Source organism: Hyperolius riggenbachi, chromosome 1 (assembly GCF_040937935.1).
Source record: "Hyperolius riggenbachi isolate aHypRig1 chromosome 1, aHypRig1.pri, whole genome shotgun sequence".
In the NCBI taxonomy this organism is placed as follows: domain Eukaryota; kingdom Metazoa; phylum Chordata; class Amphibia; order Anura; family Hyperoliidae; genus Hyperolius; species Hyperolius riggenbachi.
In genome coordinates, this window is record NC_090646.1 from 79,021,246 (window position 1) to 79,048,392 (window position 27,147).

The 27,147-nt window shown below is 43.7% G+C and overlaps 1 protein-coding gene across 10 annotated transcripts in view; it reads right to left on the reverse strand.

Moving 5' to 3' along the window:
- The window catches only part of CTBP1 (C-terminal binding protein 1), a 664,453-nt gene that overhangs the window by 55,660 nt on the left and 581,646 nt on the right, over positions 1–27,147 (reverse strand). For all 10 annotated transcript variants that reach the window (XM_068275626.1, XM_068275617.1, XM_068275601.1 and 7 more), the window contains one exon: positions 1,372–1,516. In XM_068275626.1, the coding sequence (XP_068131727.1) occupies positions 1,372–1,516 (145 nt within the window). The remainder of the gene's footprint in view (positions 1–1,371; positions 1,517–27,147) is intronic.

The window sequence follows — 27,147 nt, forward strand, 5'->3', positions numbered from 1 at the left end:
GCGTTTCCTAGTTGAGTGCATTACACTGCAATCGGAAACAAATTGTGAAGGATTTCTGAAAGTGTGTGGAAACACAATCACAAACTCAGAAGGCCGCAATTGCCTGCCAAATTGTCAACCCAGCTGTGCTCCCAGCTCAAGTGCAGGACATAGATGAGACAAAGGACAATAGTTAAAGTTGGGTGCTGTAAAACATGAAACTACAGTCATTCCCCAAAGCCAAACCGTAAACTTGGATTTTTAGGTTTTAAAGTAATTTTTAAGCCAGGTATCACGAAAGTAGGAAATTTGGGAGCCTACAGCAAATGGACTATTTGGGCAAAATATCTGCTATTGGTCACCATAAGCCGAAATTGGGCTCCCGACCCGTCCAAAGTTTTTGTTTTATTTTAAGAATTATCGGTTTGAAAATATTCGTTATGAAATTTGTTTTGAGATTTCGTAAAGTATCCTTTTGAACTGTATTTTAGAAATGTATCTTTTCTTGAGGGGGGGGGGGGGGCTAGGTTATGCTTCAGTAAGGGGGGGGGGTCTTAGGTGTCAGGAAGGGGGGGTCTTAGGGCCTGTACACACTGCTGCGCTTGCACTGCACTTTTAAACTCACATGCAATTTTTAAATCGCGAAGCCTTCATGAAAATAGAAAAATCACATCGCACTAGTGTGTACAGATCTTTGCGATTTTCATGATTTTTCAAAAGACCTTGCAATTAAAAAAACACATGCGATTTTAAAAGCGCAAGCACAGCAGTGTGCACAGGCCCTTAGGGTAAGGAGTCAGGAAGGGGTCTTAGGGTTAGGCATTAAGCCTGAAAGCGGAAGTGAAGATTAAAAAAAAAAAAAAAAAAAAACAAGGGTGTCACTTGCCTGGGGCTTCTGCCAGCCCCTTGGAGCTGTCCTGTCCCGCGCCTGTCCACAATGATCCTCCGTTCTCCCGCCTTGGTGCAGTTTAGTTTCCGCCAACTAGTAAGTTGACGGCAACTGCGCCTGTGCGGCCCTGGCCACACTTATCCTTCACGTTCCCGTCCGCAATAGCATTCTGCGCCTGCAAGGGGCTGGCAGAAGGCCCAGGTAAGAGAAACTCTGTTTTTGTTAATCTTCAGTTCTGCTTTAATACCATTATTTTACCATATTTATTATTCTAATGGAGAAAAAGATGAAGAAATGAAAAAAAAAATGCTAAAAACGATATTTTGAAATGTTGCTTGCGGGACACTGTCCACGTTTGTGTCTGACTGACTCACCTGGAAATTGAAAAAACAAAACAAAAAACAAGAAAACCAGAAGACGCAGCCATTTTACATCGAAAGATGGGACTATTCCAATACTAAGCTTTCATGACTGAAGCGCAAATCACTGAAAACAAAATGTACCTAGATCTCCAGCTGACTTAATGTCAATATTGTCAAACCCGCTTCCAATTCTGACGATTATTCGAAGGGCCTTGAATTTCTCCAAGTCTTCTCGCGTTAAAGTGATCGTGTGATACATCAGCGCTCCCACCGCTTCGTTTAGTACCTGGAAATAAAATGCGCGTTAATCAGTATCTCATCCTGCAGGAGTTCACACAGATATGACGCTTTGTTACACTACACCTTATTTGTAGAGTAAAGACTGAAAGTAAACAAACGGATCAAACAGCAGGCCGATCTCAGCCTCTTTAGGGCCGATCTATCAAGATTAGTAAACTGGAGGAAAAGTGGAGCGGTTGCCAGGTCAGATTCCTGCCGTCACTGAAGCCTACATCACGCAGAAGTCTCTTTTCTCCTGAATTCCTGGAAAGGTGTACAGGGCTTGTATGCCTTTATCTGAGCACTGTTCAATTAGTTATCGGGTGGCACTCAATGTTCCCTTCACCCAGGAGCGTACCTAGAGGGATCAGCACCTGTCATAGCAGGAGGGCCCAGATCTGTAGGGGGCCCCCAACTACTGAACTTCCCTCCCTCTTAAAGCGGAATATAACCCTGCATTTCAACTTTGCTCTAAAACATTATTTACAGTATATTATATGCAACCAGCATTTTTTTTTTACTAGACCAGCATTGGAAGGGTTACACAGGGCTTTAAAGTCCCTAGAGATTTCTGCAGACGAATCCGAACTTGAGTTAGATACTTTTTGTTTACAAATATGTGTTTATTGTGACTCATCTCTCTCACTGAGAAGGAGCTTGGAGGACAGCCAAAGAGATGTATCTATTGATAAACAGTTACACACTAACTAAATAGAATGTAACTATCTGAATGTCTGCACGGAACTTAAAACCTCTGTGTTTAACCCTTCCAATGCTGGTCTAGTAAAAAAAAAATGCTTTTTGCATATAATATGCTGTAAATAATGTTTTAGAGCAAAGTTGAAATGCTCGGTTATATTCCGCTTTAAACAGGAGATTATACTTCAGATCAGGGGTTTTTGTGGCTACACTTGTTATGGGTGTGAAGATGATGATGACCACACTTGTTTGAGGACCCTTGTGAGATGGGCCCCCAGGGTGTGAAAGGCACCAAGGGAATGGATGAGAACATTGTTGGGGCCCCAAAAATTGTAGTTATGCCACTGCCCTCGCTGTACAGAGTCCCCCAATGCGGCATTTACTTGACTGCCTTCATATAATGAGGTGTCTTTTCCACGGACGGCTTGTTTATTGGCCAGTTAAGCCAAGCACACACACACACACACACACACTACTATATACGCGCGCGCACACACACACACACACTACTATATACGCGCACACACACACACACACACTACTATATACGCGCACACACACACACACACACTACTATATACGCGCACACACACGCGCACACACACACACACACACACACACACACACACACACACACACACACACACTACTATATACGCACACACACACACACACACACTACTATATACACACACACACACACTACTATATACACACACACACACACACACACTACTATATACACACACACTACTATATACACACACACACACACACACACACACACACACACACACACTACTATATACACACACACACACACACACTACTATATACGTACACACACACACACACACACACACACACACACACACTACTATATACGTACACACACACACACACACACTACTATATACGCACACACACGCACACACACACTACTATATACACACACACACTACTATATACACACACACACACACACACACACTACTATACACACACACACTACTATATACACACACACACACACACACACACACACACTACTATATACACACACACACTACTATATACACACACACACTACTATATACACACACACACACTACTATATACACACACACACTACTATATACGCACACACACACACACACTACTATATACGTACACACACACACTACTATATACGTACACACACACACACACACACACTACTATATACGTACACACACACTACTATATACGCACACACACACACACACACACACACTACTATATACGTACACACACACACACACACACACACACTACTATATACGTACACACACACACTACTATATACGCACACACACACTACTATATACGCACACACACACTACTATATACGCACACACACACACACACACACACACACACACTACTATATACGCACACACACACACTACTATATACGCACACACACACACACTACTATATACGCACACACACACACTACTATATACGCACACACACACACACTACTATATACGCACACACACACACACTACTATATACGCACACACACACACACACACACTACTATATACGTACACACACACTACTATATACGTACACACACACACACACACACACACTACTATATACGTACACACACACACACACACTACTATATACGTACACACACACACACACACACACACACTACTATATACGTACACACACACACACTACTATATACGTACACACACACACACTACTATATACGTACACACACACACACACACACTACTATATACGTACACACACACACACACACTACTATATACGTATACACACACACACACACACACTACTATATACGTACACACACACACACACTACTATATACGTACACACACACACTACTATATACGTACACACACACACTACTATATACGTACACACACACACTACTATATACGTACACACACACACTACTATATACGTACACACACACACACACACACACACACACACACACACACACTACTATATACACACACACACACTACTATATACACACACACACTACTATATACACACACACACTACTATATACACACACACACTACTATATATACACACACACACACACACTACTATATACACACACACACACACTACTATATACACACACACACACACACACTACTATATACACACACACACACACACACAACTATATACACACACACACACTACTATATATACACACACACACACACACACACACACACACACACACACACACTACTATATACACACACACACTACTATATACACACACACACACACACTACTATACACACACACACACACACACACTACTATATACACACACACACACACACTACTATATACACACACACACACACTACTATATACACACACACACACTACTATATACACACACACACACTACTATATACACACACACACACACACTACTATATACACACACACACACACACACACACTACTATATACGCACACACACACACACACTACTATATATACACACACACACACACACACACACACACACACTACTATACACACACACACACACACACTACTATATACACACACACTACTATATACACACACACTACTATATACGCACACACACTACTATATACGCACACACACTACTATATACGCACACACACTACTATATACGCACACACACTACTATATACGCACACACACTACTATATACGCACACACACTACTATATACGCACACACACTACTATATACGCACACACACTACTATATACGCACACACACTACTATATACGCGCACACACTACTATATACGCGCACACACTACTATATACGCACACACACTACTATATACGCACACACACTACTATATACGCACACACACACACACACACACACACACACACACACACACACACACACACACTACTATACACACACACACACACACTACTATATACGTGCACACACACACACACACTACTATATACGCGCACACACACACACACACACACACACACAACTATATACGTACACACACACACACTACTATATACGTACACACACACTACTATATACGCACACACACACACACACACACACACACACACACACACACACACACACACACTACTATACACACACACACACACTACTATATACGTGCACACACACACACACACACTACTATATACGCGCACACACACACACACACACACACACACACACACACACACACACAACTATATACGTACACACACACACTACTATATACGTACACACACACTACTATATACGCACACACACACTACTATATACGCACACACACACACACACACACACACTACTATATACGTACACACACACACACACACACACACACTACTATATACGTACACACACACACACACTACTATATACGCACACACACACACTACTATATACGCACACACACACACTACTATATACGCACACACACACACTACTATATACGCACACACACACACTACTATATACGTACACACACACACACACTACTATATACGTACACACACACACACACACACACACTACTATATACGCACACACACACACACACACTACTATATACACACACACACACACACACACACACACACACACACACACACACACTACTATATACGCACACACACACACTACTATATACGTACACACACACACACACACACACACACTACTATATACGCACACACACACACTACTATATACGCACACACACACACACACTACTATATACGTACACACACACACACACACACACACACACACTACTATATACGTACACACACACACACACACTACTATATACGTACACACACACACACACACTACTATATACGTACACACACACACACTACTATATACGTACACACACACACACACTACTATATACGTACACACACACACACACACACTACATACGTACACACACACACACACACACTACATACGTACACACACACACACACACACTACTATATACGTACACACACACACACACACACTACTATATACGTACACACACACACACACACTACTATATACGTACACACACACACACACACTACTATATACGTACACACACACACACACACACACACACACACACACACACACTACTATATACGTACACACACACACACACACTACTATATACGTACACACACACACTACTATATACGCACACACACACACACACACACACTACTATATACGTACACACACACACACACACACACTACTATATACGTACACACACACACACACACACACACTACTATATACGTACACACACACACACACACACACACTACTATATACGTACACACACACACACACTACTATATACGTACACACACACACACACTACTATATACGTACACACACACACACACTACTATATACGTACACACACACACACACACTACTATATACGTACACACACACTACTATATACGCACACACACACACACACACTACTATATACGCACACACACACACTACTATATACGCACACACACACACTACTATATACGCACACACACACTACTATATACGCACACACACACACTACTATATACGCACACACACACACACTACTATATACGCACACACACACACACTACTATATACGCACACACACACACACTACTATATACGCACACACACTACTATATACGCACACACACTACTATATACGCACACACACACACACACACACACTACTATATACGCACACACACACACACACACACACACACACTACTATATACGCACGCACACACACTACTATATACGCACGCACACACACTACTATATACGCGCACACACACACTACTATATACGCGCACACACACACTACTATATACGCGCACACACACACTACTATATACGCGCACACACACACTACTATATACGCACACTTTGCATTTCCGCCCCCCCCCCCCTAGGAGAATTCTACGCGGATGGTTCAGTCCAAGTGCAGCGCCACAAGCCTGTATTCTGTGCCTGGCACTTGTGATGTGCTTTAATGATGCTAAGCGACACTGCAGTCCTGAGGGCCCATAATGCTCAGAAATCAGCAGGAACACACGCGTTACATAATTGCAGCATTTCACATTCCAAAAGAACTGAAGTAATCTGCTCTCTCTGCGCCCCCCGCTGAACACAATCCCAACACTAACTGGGCTCAAAGGGCTGCTGCCTGTCGACGGGCTCTTATTTGCAAACAAGCGTCAGAGACAATCGCACTGTGAGTGTATTATTAGCAGCGCTGTGGTTTCCCATTATCCTCAAATGCTCCGTGATCTGTACTCAAAAGATGAAATCTTACTTTGTGGCTGGTGGCGTTAAATACTGGTGAGGCAGACAGCAAATCTCACTCTAAACAGCTGCAGATTTCATGAACAAATCTCCCTCCAGCTGCCGGGGAGGCTGCAGTGTGCGCCCCGCTCACACAGGAAGGCCAGTGCTGGCAGTGAAGGATTCTGGGTAGCAACATATACATTATTACAGCACACACTAGCAGACATTAGTGAACTTCAAACTACAGCCGTCACCTGACTAAGGATTATTTCATACTGGAAGCTGTGCCAAACCATGAACGCTACTTGGCATTGCGCCTAATCCGGCTCTGGTCACAAAGCCTCATAGCCCCTTTCTGTATAGTTGAAAGGTCAGGCTCTTTTTAGTGCTCCATATATGCAGGCCTGGTATCACCTCACAGAAGCCTATAGGCATAGATGTCCTGGCACCCCAGACTTCCCCCTCCATGAACCTACAATCCACACCAAACTGCACCGCAAGTGTGCTGCCTGGCCCCGATGCCACTTCTTCCTTTCTTCCCCTGCCCAGTGTAGGTAGCTACTGGTGTCCCTTAATACTGAGTGTGCCTCTAGCTACCTAATACTAAGTAGCTACATGTGCCCACAGGTATTAGGTAGCTAGAGGAGCCTCTAACTGCAGGGAGGTCAGTGGAATGCCGAGAGCTGGGGGGAGTAACCTCATTTACACTCTGCTCAGGACTGTGCATAGGGAAGGAGGGAGGGAGGCGCTTGGGTAGGGAAGTGAGACACTTTTCCATCATCAGGTGCCTGTAGGCATGTGCCTTATGGTAAATCCAGCACTGCATATATGTGTGAACGGATGCTAAAGAGTTAAAGGACCGCTATTGTGAAAAATTGTAAAAAAAAACAAAAAACAAAAAAAACAAAACACTTGTATAAGTAGTACATTTCTCCCAGAGAAAAATGCACTATAAATTACTATTTCCTATGTTGCTGACTATCACAGTAGGTAGTAAGAAAGGGCAATGCATTGCAGGTTACCAATGCCAGCGTGCAAGGGGCCTTCAGGATGGTTTAAAGTGTACAAAATGAGATACCTCCTTAAAGAGAGGGAAGCCTGAGGATCCTATTGAGGCTTCCCTCGGCGCCCCCTCACTGAGCGTTGCCTGACCCCCCAGAAGATTAGAGACAAGGCATGGTCAATAATATCAGGGCTGTGCACCTTCCCCCAGCGTGGCCGCGCAAGCTAGCATGCGCAATAAGCTGGAACCGTGGGCTCCATGCTACTGCACGGCTATGCTGCAGGAAGAGGAGCTGCGCTGCCCCCATGTGGAGAAGGGCTGTGCTCACAGACGGGGGACATCAGAGCAGGGAGGGAAGCCTCAATAGGATGCTCGGAATCACTAACTTCTTGGCGACTGCCTGACGCCGATGGGCGTGGCGGAAGCTCCAGGACCGCCTAACGCCGATTGCCATCATGTCCTGGGGCTCTATTTTGCAGGAGATCGCACGCAGGCTGCGCGCGCATCTCTTGCTCGAGGGGCGGAGCCATGTACAGCGCTGCGACCCTGGGGGACAAGACAGAGATCGGCTCTCATAGGCAGAAGCCTATGACAGCCGATCGCCGTGATTGGCCGGCTGGGGGAGGGAGGGATTGAAAAAAAAAATAGGAAAAAAAAAATACCAAAAGAAAGATATATTAAAAAAAAAAAAAATAACTTGGGGGCGATCAGACCCCACCAACAGAGAGCTCTGTTGTTGGGGGGAATCACTTGTGTGCTGTGTTGTGCGGCCCTGCAGCTTGGCCTTAAAGCTGCAGTGGCCATTTGAGTAAAAATGTGCCTGGTCTTTAGGGGGGGGGTTTACCACTGTGGTCCTCAAGTGGTTAAAGGACATCCAAGGTGACATTTGACATGATGAGATAGACCTGTGTATGTACAGTGCCAAGCACACAAATAACTAGGCTGTGTTCCTTTTTTTCTTTCTCTGCCTAAAAGTGTTAAAAATCAGGTATGCAAGTGACAGTTTCTGCCTGAGTCGGGACCAGGTTCAGACCACAGCATAACCATCACTGATAAGGAATTGCAGCCATATAACACTTTCCTACTCTCAGAAGCTATTTACTGCCAGCAAAGCAATAAAAGGGTCCATCGTTCACAGATTTTAGCTCTGGCATACTTCAATGAATGTGTCATTGAGAAAAGGCCACGAAACCGTAAAAAATAGATTTAAATATAAAGCATAACTGTGGGATAACTAAAAAAAAAAAAAAAAAAAAAAAAGTAATTTTCAAAAAAGAAGAGGATAGATACAAATTGTTTTCATTAATCATTTTTCACTTTGGGTATCCTTTAAGCCCATATACACTCTGGCAGTAAACGTTTTCATGCCACTTATTTTGAGAAATAAAGCAGACCTTTCCTGAGACAATAGGCTAGGTGTTATACTGTCTTTTTAGATCCTCCGGTATGCTAATGCTGGTGAAAGACAGTAGGACTACTGAGGCAGCTGAAAAGGGCTCTGCAGGCAGCAGTCCCGCCATTCAGCTACACAGCGGCTTCTACTGTCCTACAACTCTGAGCCGGGGATTATTAATAGCCTATCAAGCAAGAGCTCCTTTATCAGAACCGGTGGAAGGAAAAGCTGGGAGAGGTTTTACATGCCATTTGCGCAATTTGTACTGTGAGATACATATATTGACAGACCGGCGTCTGTCTTTATAAAGCCTGCACTGCAGCGTTAGTAACATGGACTGACGCCATAGAAATCACTTTCACTTCAACCAACCACATTGAAGAAAATCAATTCTGCTTAACCACTTGAGGACCACAGGCTTACAACCCCCTAGTGACAAGGCCTTTAATAACTCGCTGCAGGGCCACACAATTCGGCACACAAATGAATCTGTCCTTCTCTTGCCACCACCTTGCGATCTGTTTATGAGCCTTCTTTTGGGGACAGCTCAGTGACAGAGCTGTCCCCCGCACAGCACTGCACTAGATTGCAGCGCTGTACAAGTACTTTTGGCCGTTTTTTTACTTTTTCATTTTTCATCCCCGGTAAGGTCCGCCCCCAGGACTTGACGCCGATCTGTGTTAGAGGGTCCTGGGGAAGCCACCTTCCAGATGCCTATCGGCGTTAAGCGGTCGGTCGAGAAGGTTAACACAAAAGGCCTCATTCACATTTCTCCAAGGCGTAACAAGTAGGTTTTGTTTATTCAAGCGCTTTAAAAAAAAAAAAAAAAAAAAAAAAAAATATTCAAATGTCCGTATGTCATACAATGCAGGCGGTCGCAGAACGCCACATACAAATCAGTGTTTGGGAAGAAAAGCTGCAAGATCTCACTCAAGTGAGCAGGAATTGGTGGCTGCCATATTTAATTTATTTTTAATCAATACCTGGCAGTCCTGCTGATCTATTTGGCTGTGGTAATGTCTGAATCACACACTCGAAACAAGCATGCAGCTAATCTAGTCAGACAATCTGATCCCATGGCTAGAAGTATTAGAGGCAGGGGATCCGCAGGATAGCCAGGCACGTAGTATGCTTAAAAAGGAAATAAATATGGCAGCCTTCATATTCCTCTCCTTTCGTCTCTTACCTGAACTGAGAGGGATACTCAGGCTGTAGCATTTTTATTGCCATTTAAAAGACAACTGAAGTGAGAATATGGAGGCTGCCATATTTATTTCCTTTTAAACAATACCAGTTGCCTGGCAGCCCTGCTGGAAAAACCCGTCCAAATTCCACCCTTTCATCAATGAGACCAAAGTTTCAAGGCTATTGGACATTTGTTTTCTTAACACAACCACTTCCACCAACTTAAGATGGGGACAAAACAGTACCAAAATTCAGAAGAGGGCACAGCAGAGGTTATTCTTCCTGAGACAACTGAAGAAATGTATTATGCCACGTGAGCTGCTGAACAGCTTTTACACCACCATCGAATCCATCCTCTGCTAATCTATCATTGTTTGGTATGCAGGTGCAACCGCCAGTGAGAGGTACAAGCTCCAACGAGTGATTAGAGCGGTGGAAAAAAATCATTGGATCATCACTACCACTTCTCGAACCTGCTCCACACGGTTAGAATGAAGACAAGAGCCACTAAGACCTCACGCGACCCATGCCACCTGGGCAACAGAGTATTTAAGCTCCTCCCATCGGGCGGCCATTACAGGACTATCTCCCTCTAGAAACACCAGGTGCAGGAGCACAGTCTTCCCTCAGGCTGCCCTCCAGCTCCCGCCCCCAGGCCCATCCCCCTGCGGCAATCCCACCACTTGGACAAGCACCTCACGGGTGCAGCACGCTGGTTAGCAGACTTAATTCTGTAGTGAATTATTGCCTGCCCAGTTTTATTCCTCTCAATGCTGTACATGAGTGCCTGCATGTATTATCACATACTTCTATTGCTGCCATTGTCTTGTTTGTTGCATATGTGAACCTGTTCGGCTGCAAATGCCATGTGTACCACAACCAATTCTGGGTACGACAACCACTGTACTTGGCAAATAAAGCTTGCGTCTGATCTATTTGGCTGCAGAAGTGTCTGAATTACAGCAGAAACAAGCATGTAGCTAAATTTGTCAGATCTGACATTGGGCAGCTTTTTCCTTTGTTTTCACCTTATGTTACATTGTTAAAGTGTACCAGAGCTCATGAAAATAGAAAGATTTATACATACCTGCGGCTTCCTCCAGCCCCATAAGCTCCGATCGCTCCCACACCGCCGTCCTCAGTCTTCTGCATCGCTGGTACCGGTTCCCCGCACTTCCGTCAGTCGCAGCCAGTCTGACGTAAGAGAAGTGCGCTCTTTACGTATCTCTCCAGCAGCAGCGCGAGCGCACTTCTCCTGCATAGACTGGAGCCGACTGACGGAAGTGACGAGACCCGGTCCTGGCGCTGCAGAACACTGAGGATGGCGGCGTGGGAGCGATTAGAGCTTATGGGGCTGGGGGAAGCTGCAGGTAAGTATAAATCTTCTATTTTCATGAACTCTGGGTTCTTTTAAGTTCCCAAAGAGCAAAAAAAATATAATCAATATCCATACTACTTTTCTTACCTTAAATAAGGAACAACTTACTTTGCATGATTATTTTGCTTGTAAATGTGCTGAAAGGTTATTTTTCTCATTCAGGAGAAGAAAAAAAAAAAGTCATTTACGAGAAGTTTTGTGAATTGAGGCCAATGTCCGTAACACCTGATCTGCTGCATGCTTGCTCAAGGCCTATGAAAAGTATTAGAGGCAGAGGATCAGCAGGACAAGCAGGCAACTGGTATTGCTTCAATGGAAATAAAATATGGCAGCCTCCATACCCTCTGGTTATAGCTGTCCTTTAAACAATACAGATTGCTGTATATTGAATGCAGCCCCGCCATCCCAGTGATATTTAGCCTAGGCTTAGCTCTGCGGAATTCTCCTCCCAAAGCACTCTGGGACGCCAGATATATTTTGGACTGGCTTCATAGCTCAGTAAAACCAACATTCCGAAGAGTTGTACCTGACAGCCACTTGTGATAAATTTCAGAACGTAAATCGAGGAGAGGAAACAAAAAAAAATTAAAATGTGCGAACACTGAATCTATAAATGAATATTGTCCAAAGAAATAAAATTGAGCAATTTTATTTTCACTACACTACAAAATGTTATTTTCACTACAGTTCCTCTAACGCTTGTTCCACTCTTCAGCCGCTGGTAAATTATTCCCAGTGTATGGACATTTAGGACAGGAGGCATTGTTTCTACTCCACTGACCACACACAGTGGGACAAAATGCTCTACAGCAGGGGTATCAAACAAATACAGTGCAGGCCAACATTGAACACTGGGATCAACGTCAATGTCTGATGTAGTAGTGGTGATAATTTTCTCTCGGATATCAGTTCTGAAAGTGCAACCAGAGATCCACGCCAAGACTTTTTTTAGGGGTGAATCCTCCACAGACAATGCAATCTGTGAAGAGGCACCTAAAAGAGTCAGAAGGGGAAACAGAGGAGGAAGGAAAACCCAAAAAAGGAAAAATAAAATCGTGTCAGACAGAATTTTCCACTATAAAAATTTTCATCCTCACACTGTCTTAATCCCAGTGAGGAAAGTTCATTACCCCCCCTTGGTTACATTTTGCCCCCATCTCAAAACCAGACGAGTTTACTCTGTTTAAAGATTTGCATAGGTTTGTGCACACTCTTAAGCCTACACGGGTAGATGAGGCGGCGATGTGGCTTATCAATCGATACGGCTCGATTGATAAGATCCGACAGGTCAGATCTTGTTACCGCCGATTCCCTGCTCGTTCCCCGCGAGAGGACAATGGCAGGGAATCGAGCGGAAGATGAGCGGCGCCAGCGGGGAATCGAATCCGGCACATGCGCGGCGAGCAGGTACGCGCGGGATGCGGAAGAGGCGATCGTCTCCACATCTCCCCGTGTAGATGGGGCTTAAAGGTGGGTACACATGTCAGATAAAAGTCTTTGGAAAATATAAGATCACAGACCATTTTTACCCCCTTCCATGAAGTATGAGAGCCATACTCTACACAGTCTATTCTATGGAGCTCAACTCCCCATCAGATAAAAATCTTTGCAAGATGCTGCACACAAAGATGCTGTACACATTCAAAAGATCAGTATCTGCAAAAGATCAGTTCCTGCAAAAGGCATTGATAGTCTATGATATCTGCAGATCTCATACACACCTTGTTTAACGGACATTCATCTGCAGATCAGACAATTATCTGCCGATCTGAAGATCCATCCTGGTGGATCTGATCTGCAGATAATTGTCCGTTAAACAAGGTGTGTATGAGATCTGCAGATATAGACTATGAATGCATTTTGCAGGAACGGATCTTTTGCAGGAACTGATCTGTTGCAGATACTGATCTGTTGCATGTGTATAGCATCTGTCTGTGCAGCATCTTGCAAAGATTTTTTTCTGATGGGGAGTTCAGCTCAATGGAATAGACTGTGTAGGTATGGCCCTCATACTACATGGAAGGGGGAAAAATTGGTCTGTGATCTTTCATTTTCCAAAGACTTTTATCTGACATGTGTACCAACCTTTACTCTCAGGAGGATTTTCTCTGCGGATCAACCGATCGAGAACTCAGGTGAGTCCGGCACAATTACACCATCAGAGTCTAGATATGATCATCAGCGAGAGTCATGTGACTTCGAGGATGAACAGGCTCTGCGGGACCTTGAGGACCTACAGTGTGAAGCGGGTGAACCTGATCCCGATTTTTATCCCGACAGCGATTGGTTACAATTTCTCCCGAATACTGAAGTAAAAAACACCCCCTTCAAGCCAAGATCTGTGTTCTATCCCACTCATTGTAAGGGGCAGTACATCAATGCCTTTTATAAAATTGTATTGGAGCAGCTAAAAAGTATGCTCCATAAAAATAGGATCAAAAGAACAGAACCTGAGTAAATCAGAGGGGCTTTGAAAAACCTGTCTGATGATAAAAATGTAGTCATCAGACAGGAGGACAAGGGAGGGGGTATCGTGCTTCTGAATTTTTATGATTATAAGAGGGAAGGTCTCAGATTGTTGCCCGATACATTAACATACTCCAAGTTAACTTCGGACCCCACTGATGAGTTTAAGAGCAAGCTGATTAAGATCACTAATAATGCTTATAGAAATGGGTTAATAAATACAGATGAGAACGTTTTTGGAACCAACATACCCACAAACTCCATATTTTTACATAATCCCAAAAATACACAAAGATAGCAAGAAGCCACCCGGAAGACCTATAGTGGCTGGAATGAGAGGGTTGCTTGAAAATATTTCATTGTACATAGATCATTTTATGCAGCCAATTGTTGTAGGCCAGGAGGCCTACACTAGGGATTCCCAGCATGTGCTTCATTTACTTTCCGATTACAGGTGGGAGGATAGCTATTGCTGGCCCCGATGTGACCCTTATTATACACGTGTATACCACACGAAAAGGGATTGGAGGCAGCGAGGTATTTCCTTGGGGTTTATCAAGACCACCCACCAGAGCAGATCAATTTCATTGACTTGCTCAGGTTCGCTTTGGCTCACAATTATTTTTCTTTCATGGAATCTATTTACAGACCTGCGGCACGTCTATGGGGGCAGGATTTGCCCCAAGTTTTGCCAATTTATATATGGAATTTTGGGAGAAAACGTTTATTTGGGGTGAGAATCCATTTAAAAAGCACATTGTATTCTATACTAGATTTATCGATGATCTATTGATTTGGGATGGCAAGAAGGAAGAATTCAATGGCTTTGTAGAATACTGTAATGACAATAGTTTTAACCTGTTCACCCACGTAACAGATAATGAGTGTATCATATTTTTGGACCTCGTCCTAATGGCTGATAACTCAAATAAATGTATACAGTCTAAGACACTTCAAGCCAACAGCAGGGAATTCTTACTTGCATGTGTCAAGCTGCCATCATCCGAGATGGATCTTCAATATACCGAAAAGTCAGTTTTGTCGGCTGAGAAGGAATTTCTCACTGAACAAGGATTATGACGAACTAAGTAGGGTTCTTGCTAATAAGTTTTTGCAGAAAGGATATACAGGAAAATTCAGTTCCAATGTAATTGATAAGTTTAGGAGTGTAGATAAAAAGAGTAAAAGAAAAAAATAATATCTGTTACCTAATAAGCCCAAATCATGTGGAAATAATAAAAGAGGTCCTTCATTTGTCACCACATATAACAAAAGTGCAATGAAAATGAAAAATATTGTAAAGAAAAACTGGCATATTGTATTGCAGGACCCATGGTTGAAAGAGGAGCTACCTGACAATCCAGAAGTTATTTTTAAAAAAGCTAGATCTATTAAAAATAAACTTGCACCAAGTAAGATTGGTAATCGCCAACATCTCCCCCTCATTTTTTTTCCCACAGTTAGTGGGAAATTTTTGATGTAATAAAAAACGATGTGGGTGTTGTAGACTCATTCAACACTATCTCAGAAATCCTTGATGGTAATGGGGAGACAGTAAAGGTGAAAGCTTGAAGGAGACAAAGGGAAACCGAGAGCCCAATATAGTGTAGTATCTCAGTGACAATTATTCAGGTGTACAACAAAGTAATGGTTATACTCACAAACGTGGGTCGCCACAAAGGCAACCACTGGATAAGCGGGCGGGGAGAATTATAACCTGACCCCGCTCAGGTTTAAGAAGTCGCTCTCTGTAGACAGGAAGGAATGGGGATACACCCCTCCACCAAGGGTGGACTAGACAATTTGTAAAGCAGTAACACAGAGGGGCCAAGTAGAGTAAAATCGGTTTGGAGAGTACAAAATCGGGTCAATAGCCTGGCTGAGCGATTTTTGCCTGATAAAGCGGGATTGTGACCCGTGAAACGCGTTGGAACTTTGGAGCTTTTAATAAAAAGTGACTTTATACTGTGAGTAACGTCCCATTGTCCAGTCGGTCTTTCTACGAGGGAGGGGAGTCCACCAACTTCCCCCTTTTAAACAGTTTTTAATCGATTTTACTCTACTTGGCGCCTCTGTTACGGTTTTACAAAAAGTAAAGGTGAAAGAATTTATTAACTGTAGCTCCTCTTTTGTCTACTTATTGTCATGTGGATGACTGAACAAATTTTATGTGGGTAGAACTACAAGGCCCCTGCGGCAAAGATTGGGGGAGCGTAGGAGAAAAATACAGGATGGATGTATGAAACACAGTCCCCCAGACACTTTCAGGAGGCCCATGAAGGACAGGTTGATAGCCTGAAAATAATGGGGCTAGAAGTGATTGCAAAAAATCTCAACAAAGGTTTAAGGTTCAAGAAGCTGTGTGAACGTGAATCATTTTGGATTTTTAAATGTAATTCTCTAACCCCAGTAGGAATGAACAAAGGGCTAGAAGTTGTTACATACATCTAATAGTGATGCTGCGGCTTAATAACATTTGATTCCAGTAAGCAACCACCCCCCCCCCCCTCCATTTCGGGGTAGCATAGAAAGTGCCCCTTTTTAGCCACGGCTGTCCTTTTCTTTCTTAGTTTTTCTTCTGTTCATTGGTGACATAGAAATAGTTTTTTTTTGTCTTTTTTTGCTGTTCACCATATCCTGATAGCTTTGGCATAGAGGTTGACCAGATGGGCTTGTGGTTCTCCACATTTGTTTGATCGCACACTGCAAAACTACCCTTAGCTCTTAAAAACATAATATTTAAAAACATATTTCAATTATCAAAATCAAAAATAGACCCCACCCCCATTACCAATAATGATTTAGATAGATCTAGCTCCAATAGTTGTTTATTCTAATCAGAGTTTTCTAGTCTTTATTCCATATTCCATATTTGTTCTAGCAAAATGTATGGGTCGCATTTCTTATCTGTACATAATTAAGTGTTCATAAATTGGTCTATCATATTGCATGTATCATGTATTTATTATATTTTAATGTTTATTTATTCATATGTAATAATTAATGTGTTAACTGTGAGCAATAGTATGGGGATCCCGCTTAGTAGTAACGTGGGCTATGTATTTTACATCAGCGATTGTACCTCTTCTATTTTTCCACTCGGCGCTATTTTTCTAAAAAAATAAATAAATAAATAAATAAATCTTTTTATACATTTTGTACCTCTGCGGCCACCGCAGTTTTTCATTAAACGCGATACTTTGGATGCGGAACCCTCCCCGTTGCCGTTATGTGTGTGGGGAGGATGCTGGTGGTTGCTAAGAGACCTCTACGGGCTGCCTCTGCCCACACCTGTCGCCAATAAGAGTGCGTGCAAAAAAACTCTTTTTTGACCCGGCATGGCCGCCTTCCAGAAAGGGTGGCTGTTGCTAGGCAACTGGACACATACTTCTATACATCTCCTGCGCCATTGCGTCATCTGATGAAGGCGTGGAACGCCGAAACGCGTCATGACGCAATAGGCGCAGGGCAGCTGCCGTGACTTCCCCGTGATCCTGTCCCCGCTGGCGCTGGAAATCCTAGGATTCCCCTCACTATTGGCCACAGTGTGGAGGCGTGCAGAGCAGTGTAAACAACTGAAGGACACTGATGTACACTATATAGTGTGATGAGCGCACTTTTTATTTGAACATTGTACGTTTTATTCCACCTTTTTAGAGGAAGCAAATTAAAAAGTGAATGCACTAGAGAGCGCTCCTTTCTTTTTTTCTGTTTTTACCAGCGTACTTACTGATATCCCAAAGTAAGATAGGAGCAGCACTCCTTGGAGGCTTACGTGACTATTGTGGAAGTTCCTATTGATTAGAGCGCAGTGGAGCTGTGATGTGTTCACATTGCCTAGGCCCTGATAGATAGTCTTTGCTCCTGTCTTCTACAAGTACTCTTACCAAGGCATAGTTTTAGTCTATGACATTGTATTAGAGGCAGAAGATCAGCCGGCTAGCCAGGTAACTGGTATGGTTTAAAAGGGAATAAATATAACAGCCTTCATATCCCTCTCACTTCAGTTGAATTTTAAAATTCCTAAGCGTTGGCAGTTAAGAGATGTATTTCATGTTACATACTTTCAATCAACAAAATTGTAATATGCAAATTAGAGAAGTCCGAGTCGAGGAGTCGGTGGAATCCTGAGGAGTTGGAGTCAGATTTCTGTACAGACACCACAGCCCTGGTTCCCTGGTATAAAGTTCCCTCCCCTCTACAGTTTCCTTGTGTCCCCCTCACATCCTATACAGTTCACCGGTTCCCCCTTCACTCCCCATATGGCCTCCCTGGTGACCTAGAACTTCACCTCCAATATAGCTTCCCTGGTTGTCTAGAGTGGGCCAAATATTGGGGAAACCACTTGAGGGCCAGATTTAATGGCTCTGCGGGCCACATTTGGCCCGTTGGCCAGAGTCTGACACGCATGTTCTACAGACTACATTATTGCCCATACTACTACTTGTGTATATGCGGTAGAGACATTAGACCAAGCTCTTCTGGCGCTGCTGTACACTAAAGGACAGCACTCTGCTGGAACTATATAAACACAGGAGATAAATATTTGGTGGGGTTAGGATGATCTGTAAATACTTCAGCTTGGAATGCTGTGTTTGTGAATGCAGAGAAGTATGTGAGCGGCTGCTGGATTCCCAGTGCTGTACCGCAGGAAAGCTATTTCAGCTGCAGACATCTTGTTTAGCAGAAGTGACACATTGAGGAGTTTCTGTTTATGTGAATTGTGTCCACAGATGTAAGAGCATGCCAGGAATCTGCAGCGATGCCCCCAGAGGAGACCGGGGACGGGAGGCCATCGGGAGCGCGGGAGGCAGGAGAAAGCAGTGTGCAGTAGCTGGGGTTTATTATCTGGCTACACAGAACATTGAATCAGTGGCGTAACTAAGGCGCTTTGGGCCCCAGTGCAAGTTTTACACTGGGCCCCAGCGTTGTTCATATGGCAGCTACAGTATGAGAGGTGTAAGCAGAGGAGGGGATCAGTTTGTTAATTTCCAGACCAGCAGTCTCTGACCCCTTAAGGACCAGAGACTGCTTTGTACAGCGAAGCTGTGGAAAACGGCGCTTACCAAAGAATCTCCGCACAGTCCCACCACTCTCGTCAGACATCACGCTCGCTCATCCTCTCTGCCTTCGCTATGATGGCAGAGTGCTGTGCGCCGCTCAGGCACTGCTTTCATTGGCTCCTGATCTGGTCAATTTAAGCCAGTGGGATTGGTTTACAGTAATGGCAGGGCCAGGAGCCAATGAAAACAGAGCTCTGTTGTCATATAGACGGCAGAGCGAGTGATCTGCGGCGGGAGAAAGCGATCGGCGACTGGTTTTGAAATCTATGTCCTGTCAGATCCGCACTAAACACATGCAGGCCGTAGATTTATCTGCGTCAGTCCTGGAATGGTTAATGATACCACTATTCAAAGCATATATTGAAGTGATCATTACCAGCATAGTACCATTGAAGAGCCAATACTGTGGTTGATGGAGGACCACTCGTGGGTCCCTCTGCTCCAAGGGCCCCAGTGCGGTCAATCAGTGATCGCAGGGTGAGAATTGTAACAGTGCTCTGGTTCTCAAAGAGGAGCGCAAATGCAAATTTGAGCTTCGTCCCAATCAGTAGCCGATACCCCTTCCCCTATGAGAAGTCTTTACCTTGTCCCCAAAAGAGCATGGCGGGTCTGCATAGCTGATAATGGAAGTAAAACCCCTCCCACAGTGTGAGGCCATTGCAATTTCCTGACTGTGAACAACATTGCATTGTGGGAGATAAGGTAACGGCCAAGCATGAAGCATCTCCCTTTGTGTATACATACACACAACCTTTTAGTCCATTATATTGTAAGAGGGTGTGTTTATAAATAAGGGTGGTTGGAACCGTCCATTTTTTTCATGCTTGACAGCAGTAAAGAGGTTTACCTGCAGGCTCACAGGAGCCTCAAACATGAACGAACTACACGGTGAGCATCAATTATTATTTCTTGATCTATCCCATCTATAGATTGTCCAGTCTGTGAACCTCATTGCATTGTGTGAGAAAACCACTGTTGCCAACTGCCAAGCAAGCAGCATCTCCCTCTGTGTATACAGAGATATTTATAGATATGGGCAGTTGGTGCTATTTTTTTCATGCCTGCCAGCAGTAAAGATACTGACCTGCAGGCTCATGGAAAATCAAACGGGCACATTTTGCAGCAAGTATCAATCATTTTGTGATCCATCCTCTAATGTCTCAATTTGTGATATCGATTTATTTTCCCCTACTTCCTTTCTGGTACTTTAGTGAAAATGGCAATGAAAAAAAATGCTTGATTTTTAAAATATTCATGTATAAATTATTAAGTCAGTGTTTGCCCATTGTAAAAATCTTTCCTCTCCCTGATGTATATTCTAAAATGTATCACTGGAGTTCCTCTTTAGTTCTGCCAGGTAATCTGTGCCTAGAACGATTGGTAACGAACATTCCGCACAGAGGGAGATATTGCTTGTTTGGCAGTTTGAAAAAGCCACTATTTCCCACAATGCAACAAAGTTCACACAGCAAACTGTCAGGACCATGGTCCTTAGCAAGGAAATGAACAGCGCTACTTAAAAACAGACAAGTGCCTACCTGCAAAAGAGTGCAAGCCCCACTTGTGGGATAAAATACACACCGAGCATACACATGACCTGTCTACCACTGGAGGAGGATGTTGGTTTCCTGTAACAGCTTGCATGCAACCTATTAAGTACTCGTCCCTCCCACTGCGGAGAAGTCAATCCTCCATGGGAAGGGCCTAACACTAACTAAATGTATATGCATAGCCTGGGTGCGCTACCAAGTAAAATTGAAAAATCGAAAATTGCGCAAAAGGTGGATCAGCGCAACAACAGGCCACCTCCGAATGGCCTCCAATCAGAGGTGCGCTGAGCCCCCCCAGGTCCTCACATCACACGGTGTAAGGAATGTCACCACAATATCAGCCACATAGACCGCCCCCTGAGGATCTCTACGGGGAAAAAAATTCTCTTGGGAAAGGGAGTATCAGCTACTGAATGAATGACGTTCAATCCAGAGTTAAAGTTCCTTTTTAAAGAGGGATTGTCGGACAAAATCAAATTCCATTTACCCGCTGCTCAGTGTTTATTATGCAGCCTGCAACCTTACCCTCCATTGCAAGCACTCCAATCTATTCAGAAATGTTTCTGCTGTAATAAATCTTATCTAGCTCTATTTGTTCCATTGCCTACGAGAAGGAAGCTTGTCCTCACCCCTCCTACATTCCTGCTCCTCACTGATTGGCTGAGGGCAGTTCAGTGAGCTGCTGAAATCTGTAAACACATGAGCACAGCATAGATCAAAGCAAGCTAGCTATGACAGTGCACTTTCAAGGAGGGAGAAAAGTATGGAAGGAAAAAAAACATGAGTGTTGGCTTCAGTCAGAGGGAATTAGGATGTTAACCACTTGATGACCCACCCTTTACCCCCCCTTAAGGACCAGCGCTGTTTTGAGTGATCTGTGCTGGGTGGGCTGTGCAGCCCCCAGCACAGATCAGGTTGCAGGCAGAGAGATCAGATTGCCCCCCTTTTTTCCCCCCTATGGGGATGATGTGCAGGGGGGGTCTGATCTCTCCTGCCTGCGTGTTGCGGGGGGGCACCTCAAAGCCCCCCTCCGCGGCGAAATTCCCCCTCCCTCTCCTACCTGCTCCCCCCCCCCCCCCACACACACACACGCACACACACGCACACCTAAACGCACGCAAACACCCACTCAAACATTTCACGCGCGCAACCACCTACCTAATCACCACACACACACACCATCCCCCCAAACATTTCACACACAAAAACATACACATACGCAATCACACCCACCCAAACAATACACACACGCAAAAATTTCACACATACACAAACCCCCAAACACACAGAAAAACACTTGATCACATTAATCATCAGCTAATGAATCACTGTTCACATCGGCATTCAGTGCCTGAAGCCAAAAGTCACCTCTGTGTGAACAAGGGAAACTTCCAGGGGCTTTCCTGGATAAACTTGGCAGGACAAGTCACTTTCTCTCCTCCATTTTAAATGCGCGCATTGTGGAGCGGCAGAGGGGACAGAGGAAGTGGCCATGTTTTGTTTGCCTCCTCTCACAATCAATCATTTTCTTCCAGTTAAATAGAGCAAACACACACTTGGCATCCTAAAGGCTGGAGCTTAGAGGAGGGAGAAATGGTTACTAATGCAGACATAGCTATGGTTCACTAAAGAGAGCAAAGGGATACTAAAAAAGCAAAGCAGTTTTACTTACCTGGGGCTTCTTGCAGCCCCCTGCAGTCATGTGCCCATGCCGTCCTTCCGTGCGGCTCATAGCTCTGCCTCTCACGGAAGCGCTGCCCGGATTGCCCCCTGGGGAGTTAGGGGGGATTTAGATAGTGTACAGTGGCGGGGATGCGGCAGTTTAGTTAGGGGAATCATATTAAACATATTTGTTGAATAAAAAGATTTTTTTTTTTGAGACTTCAGAGTCTCTTTAGGCTACTTGCACACCAAGATGTTGCGTTAGGTGCTACGTTAAGGTCGCATAACGTGCACCTAACGCAAGGCCTGGTGCTCTTCGTTGTGGACGTCAGAGTGAGCCGCGTTGTGCAGCTCACTCTGGCGTCCGTGATGCGTACTCTTGGACGCATGCGGCATCACGTGGTCCCGCCGGCCAATCACCGCACAGAGCAGCCGCTCCAGGAAGTAAGCACTGCATGTCACTGAGTGCAGTGAATATTAATTAGCCATGTGCCTGGCCGCTCTCCGCTCCTCCCCAACATGACTGAGCATGTGCAAACAGTCTAACACGGCTTAAGCCGCTCTAACGCCGTAGCATGCCGCACCTTAAGAACGTGCAGCGTTACATGTAACGCAACGTGGGCTGTGTGAACAGCCCACTTGTGTTACATTGCTGTGCGTTGGGGGAGCGTTACAGGCTGCACTAACGTGCGCCTGTAACGTCCCTGTGTGTAAGCAGCTACCAGTACACTATCCAGCCACAAATTAAGTATAAGATACTTGTCATGGTTCCTGGTGTCTGGCTCATACAGATAATTTGTGCTTCTCTCACTGGACTTAAAGCGGATCCGAGATGAAAAACTAACTATAACAAGTAACTATATAAAGTCTGTATATCTTAAAGTTTAGATAGTTTACACAGCAAATCTAGCTGCAAACAGTTTTAATAGAAAATGATTATTTCTTCCTGTGATACAATGACAGCAGCCATGTTGTTTGTAAACATTACACAGAGGCAGGATTATCTGCATCTTAAGCACTCAGCCTGTGAAAAAAAAACCTAATCCCCCTACCTCCCCTCTGCCTCTGAACTCAATGGCTAGTAACAACTCCTCCCCCTGCCTAGACTGAGCCCCCATGAGCCCTTGCTACTGCCAAGGCTCTCTGAAAACCTGTGGGCGTGGTTTTTTTAGTTTATAGGGAATTTAGAGTATTAAAACAAAAATAAAAAAGTATTTGGCTTGAGGAATGCCCTATAAACTATAAGAAAGGAACACAATTATGCAATGAGTAAAAGTTTCTCGAATCCACTTTAATTCTCTCTTGTGATAGGGGGCGGGGCTCCACACCAGAAGCCGGAATAAATGAGGCCCGGTAAATATTTTATTTACAGAAAAAAAAAAAAAAAAAAAAAAAAACACGCAATGCAAATGCTATAGAAACTCTCAAGCACTTGCCCCAGTTGAATCTAGTGTGTGTGCTCCACTTAACCTCCCTAGCGGTATGGACAGAAATGTCCGTTCAAAAAAACATGCTGTGAACAGTATAAACATGCATACACATCAATACTCTTCTGCACTGTATACTAGACCCTTGCTTGACACATTTTGGCAAGTTACAGGGAAAAAAAAGTTTTAAAAATAAATTTTATCACTGTTTGCACAGAAATCCTGGGGGAATTGAACGCTGGGAAGGTTAAAGCGGACCCAAACTAAACATTTTACCTAATTGCACTACTCGGACACATACAAAGATAAATAAACACTCCTTCAAGCCTATGAGCACTTCAGTGCATGCTTTCCGCCCTTCTCTTTTCAGAACTAGAGTTATACAGGTGGCAGCCATTAGCAATTCCTCCATTGCCGGACACCATCTACTCCACCAGTTTGCCGGATTCTGTCCCAGCAATATGAAAGGAAGGGAGGGGTTCCTCCAATAAATGTAAAATATTTTATATTTGTCATCATGCAGCTGAAAAAAGGCTGCTATTTATTATTATAATTTAGAAAATAGATTTTACTTCTGAAATCTTGTATTTTTAATTTGGGTCCACTTTAATAGCAATCAAAGAGGAGATTTTAGAAGCAGCATGCAGAACCAACGTGCTGGACACGTAGCTCCCAAATGTCCCTTTTTCAGAGGGACAGTGCGTCTTGGGGAACTTTGCCCCCGTCCCTGTATTTTTCTATTGATTTTCATTACCAGCAATTAAATCAATATATTTCTTATTTTCAAATGTTAAAATAAAGTAAAACTAATGATAGAGAGGACCAGTGTGGTTTGAATGATAAAACTACGTCTTTTGGTACTGAATTCTTGTCATGCATGACCAGAGGCATGGTGGAGGTGTGGTTGGAGGTGGGGCAGAGGCATGTCTTAAAGTGTCCCTCTTATCTCAAAAAGTTGGGAGGTATCCTTGACAGTTTAACTGTTTATGAGACAAATGTGTTTGAATGCTGAGAGGGGAAGGGAAGTAGGCTGAAGGGTGGGGCGAGTCAACTGATCATGTGACTTATGGGTGGGACAGTCAACTGTGATCATGTGACAAAAGCAGGGACAGGTACATTACCCAGCAGAAACCAGGTCTCAGCATGAGGTGGGTACAGTACTTTGAATTTCACCGCAAGCAAGCGAGATCAATTGAGGAATTCCCGTGTAGCTCACTGGCCTATTATTTCCCGTTAACAAAATTGACTTCTTTCCATTTGAAAAGCTTGGTTCCAAAAAGGTAATACTTATAATTTTACACTAATCACCATGATTGCTTTCAGTGCTCGCCTTGTTCAATTTTGGGTTTAGTTCGGCTTTAAGGATTAAAAGGAGTTTCACTGTAATCATTGTTTATGGAGCCTAATACTGTATGAAATGGAGTTTCTTTTTAAATATATATATATATTTTCCTTAAACGCAGCTCTGAAAAATATGAAGAAAAATATTAAAGGGAGGGAAAAAAAAAACCCCCTCATAATAATGCTACTCGCAGGTACTCTCATTTTGTGAGCGTACAGACAGCATTCATAAACGTGCTGTTTGCTGTCAACCTAATCTCTCAGCTCCACTACATGCTTAGAGGGCTGAGCAGACTCCAGCAAAGGCCTAAAGCTGGTCATACACTTAAAGGAGCTCCACGGCGCGGGTCATGAGGTGTATGCGGCGTCATCGGGCCTCTACTGCGCAGGTGCAGAACTACTGCGCTTGCGCAGTAGAGACCCGATGACGTCACGTACAACACGTGACCCGCGCCGTGGAGCGCACATGAAGCGACCGGCGAGGCCGGCTTCTTCAGCGCAGGACACCGGGAGTGAGAGGTGCTGCGGCAAGGTCACAGATTGACTGGCAGGGGCTGGAAGAAGCCCCAGGTAAGTGCAGTTTGTTTTTTTCAGCGCGGACCTTACCTTTAAGAAATAATGAATTTTTTCAAGGTCTTAGTTTTCGACCATTATAGCTTTAAAAGAATACATGCTACCATAATTAAAACCTATGTATTTTATTTCCCCATTTAAATGTTGTCCCTATCACAATGTATTGCGCCAATATTTTATTTGGAAATAAAGGTGCATTTTTTTCAGTTTTGCATCAATCACTATTTACAAGCTTAAAGATTTAAAAAAAATGTTCGCAATCTACCCTCTGGACATGCATACTAAAAAAGTTCAGTGCCTTAACTATTATTTTTTTCCTTAATTGTAATTTTTTTTCCCCATTAAAACATTTATTTGGGTCATTTTTGGTGTGGGAGGTAAACAGTTAATTTTAAATGTAATATGGGTTTATTTTATTAAAAAATGTAACAATCGGTTTTTGTTTAAAAATGGATCAAACATGGATTGTCCTGACATTTTGGGGATCAAATCTGCAAGGAATCGA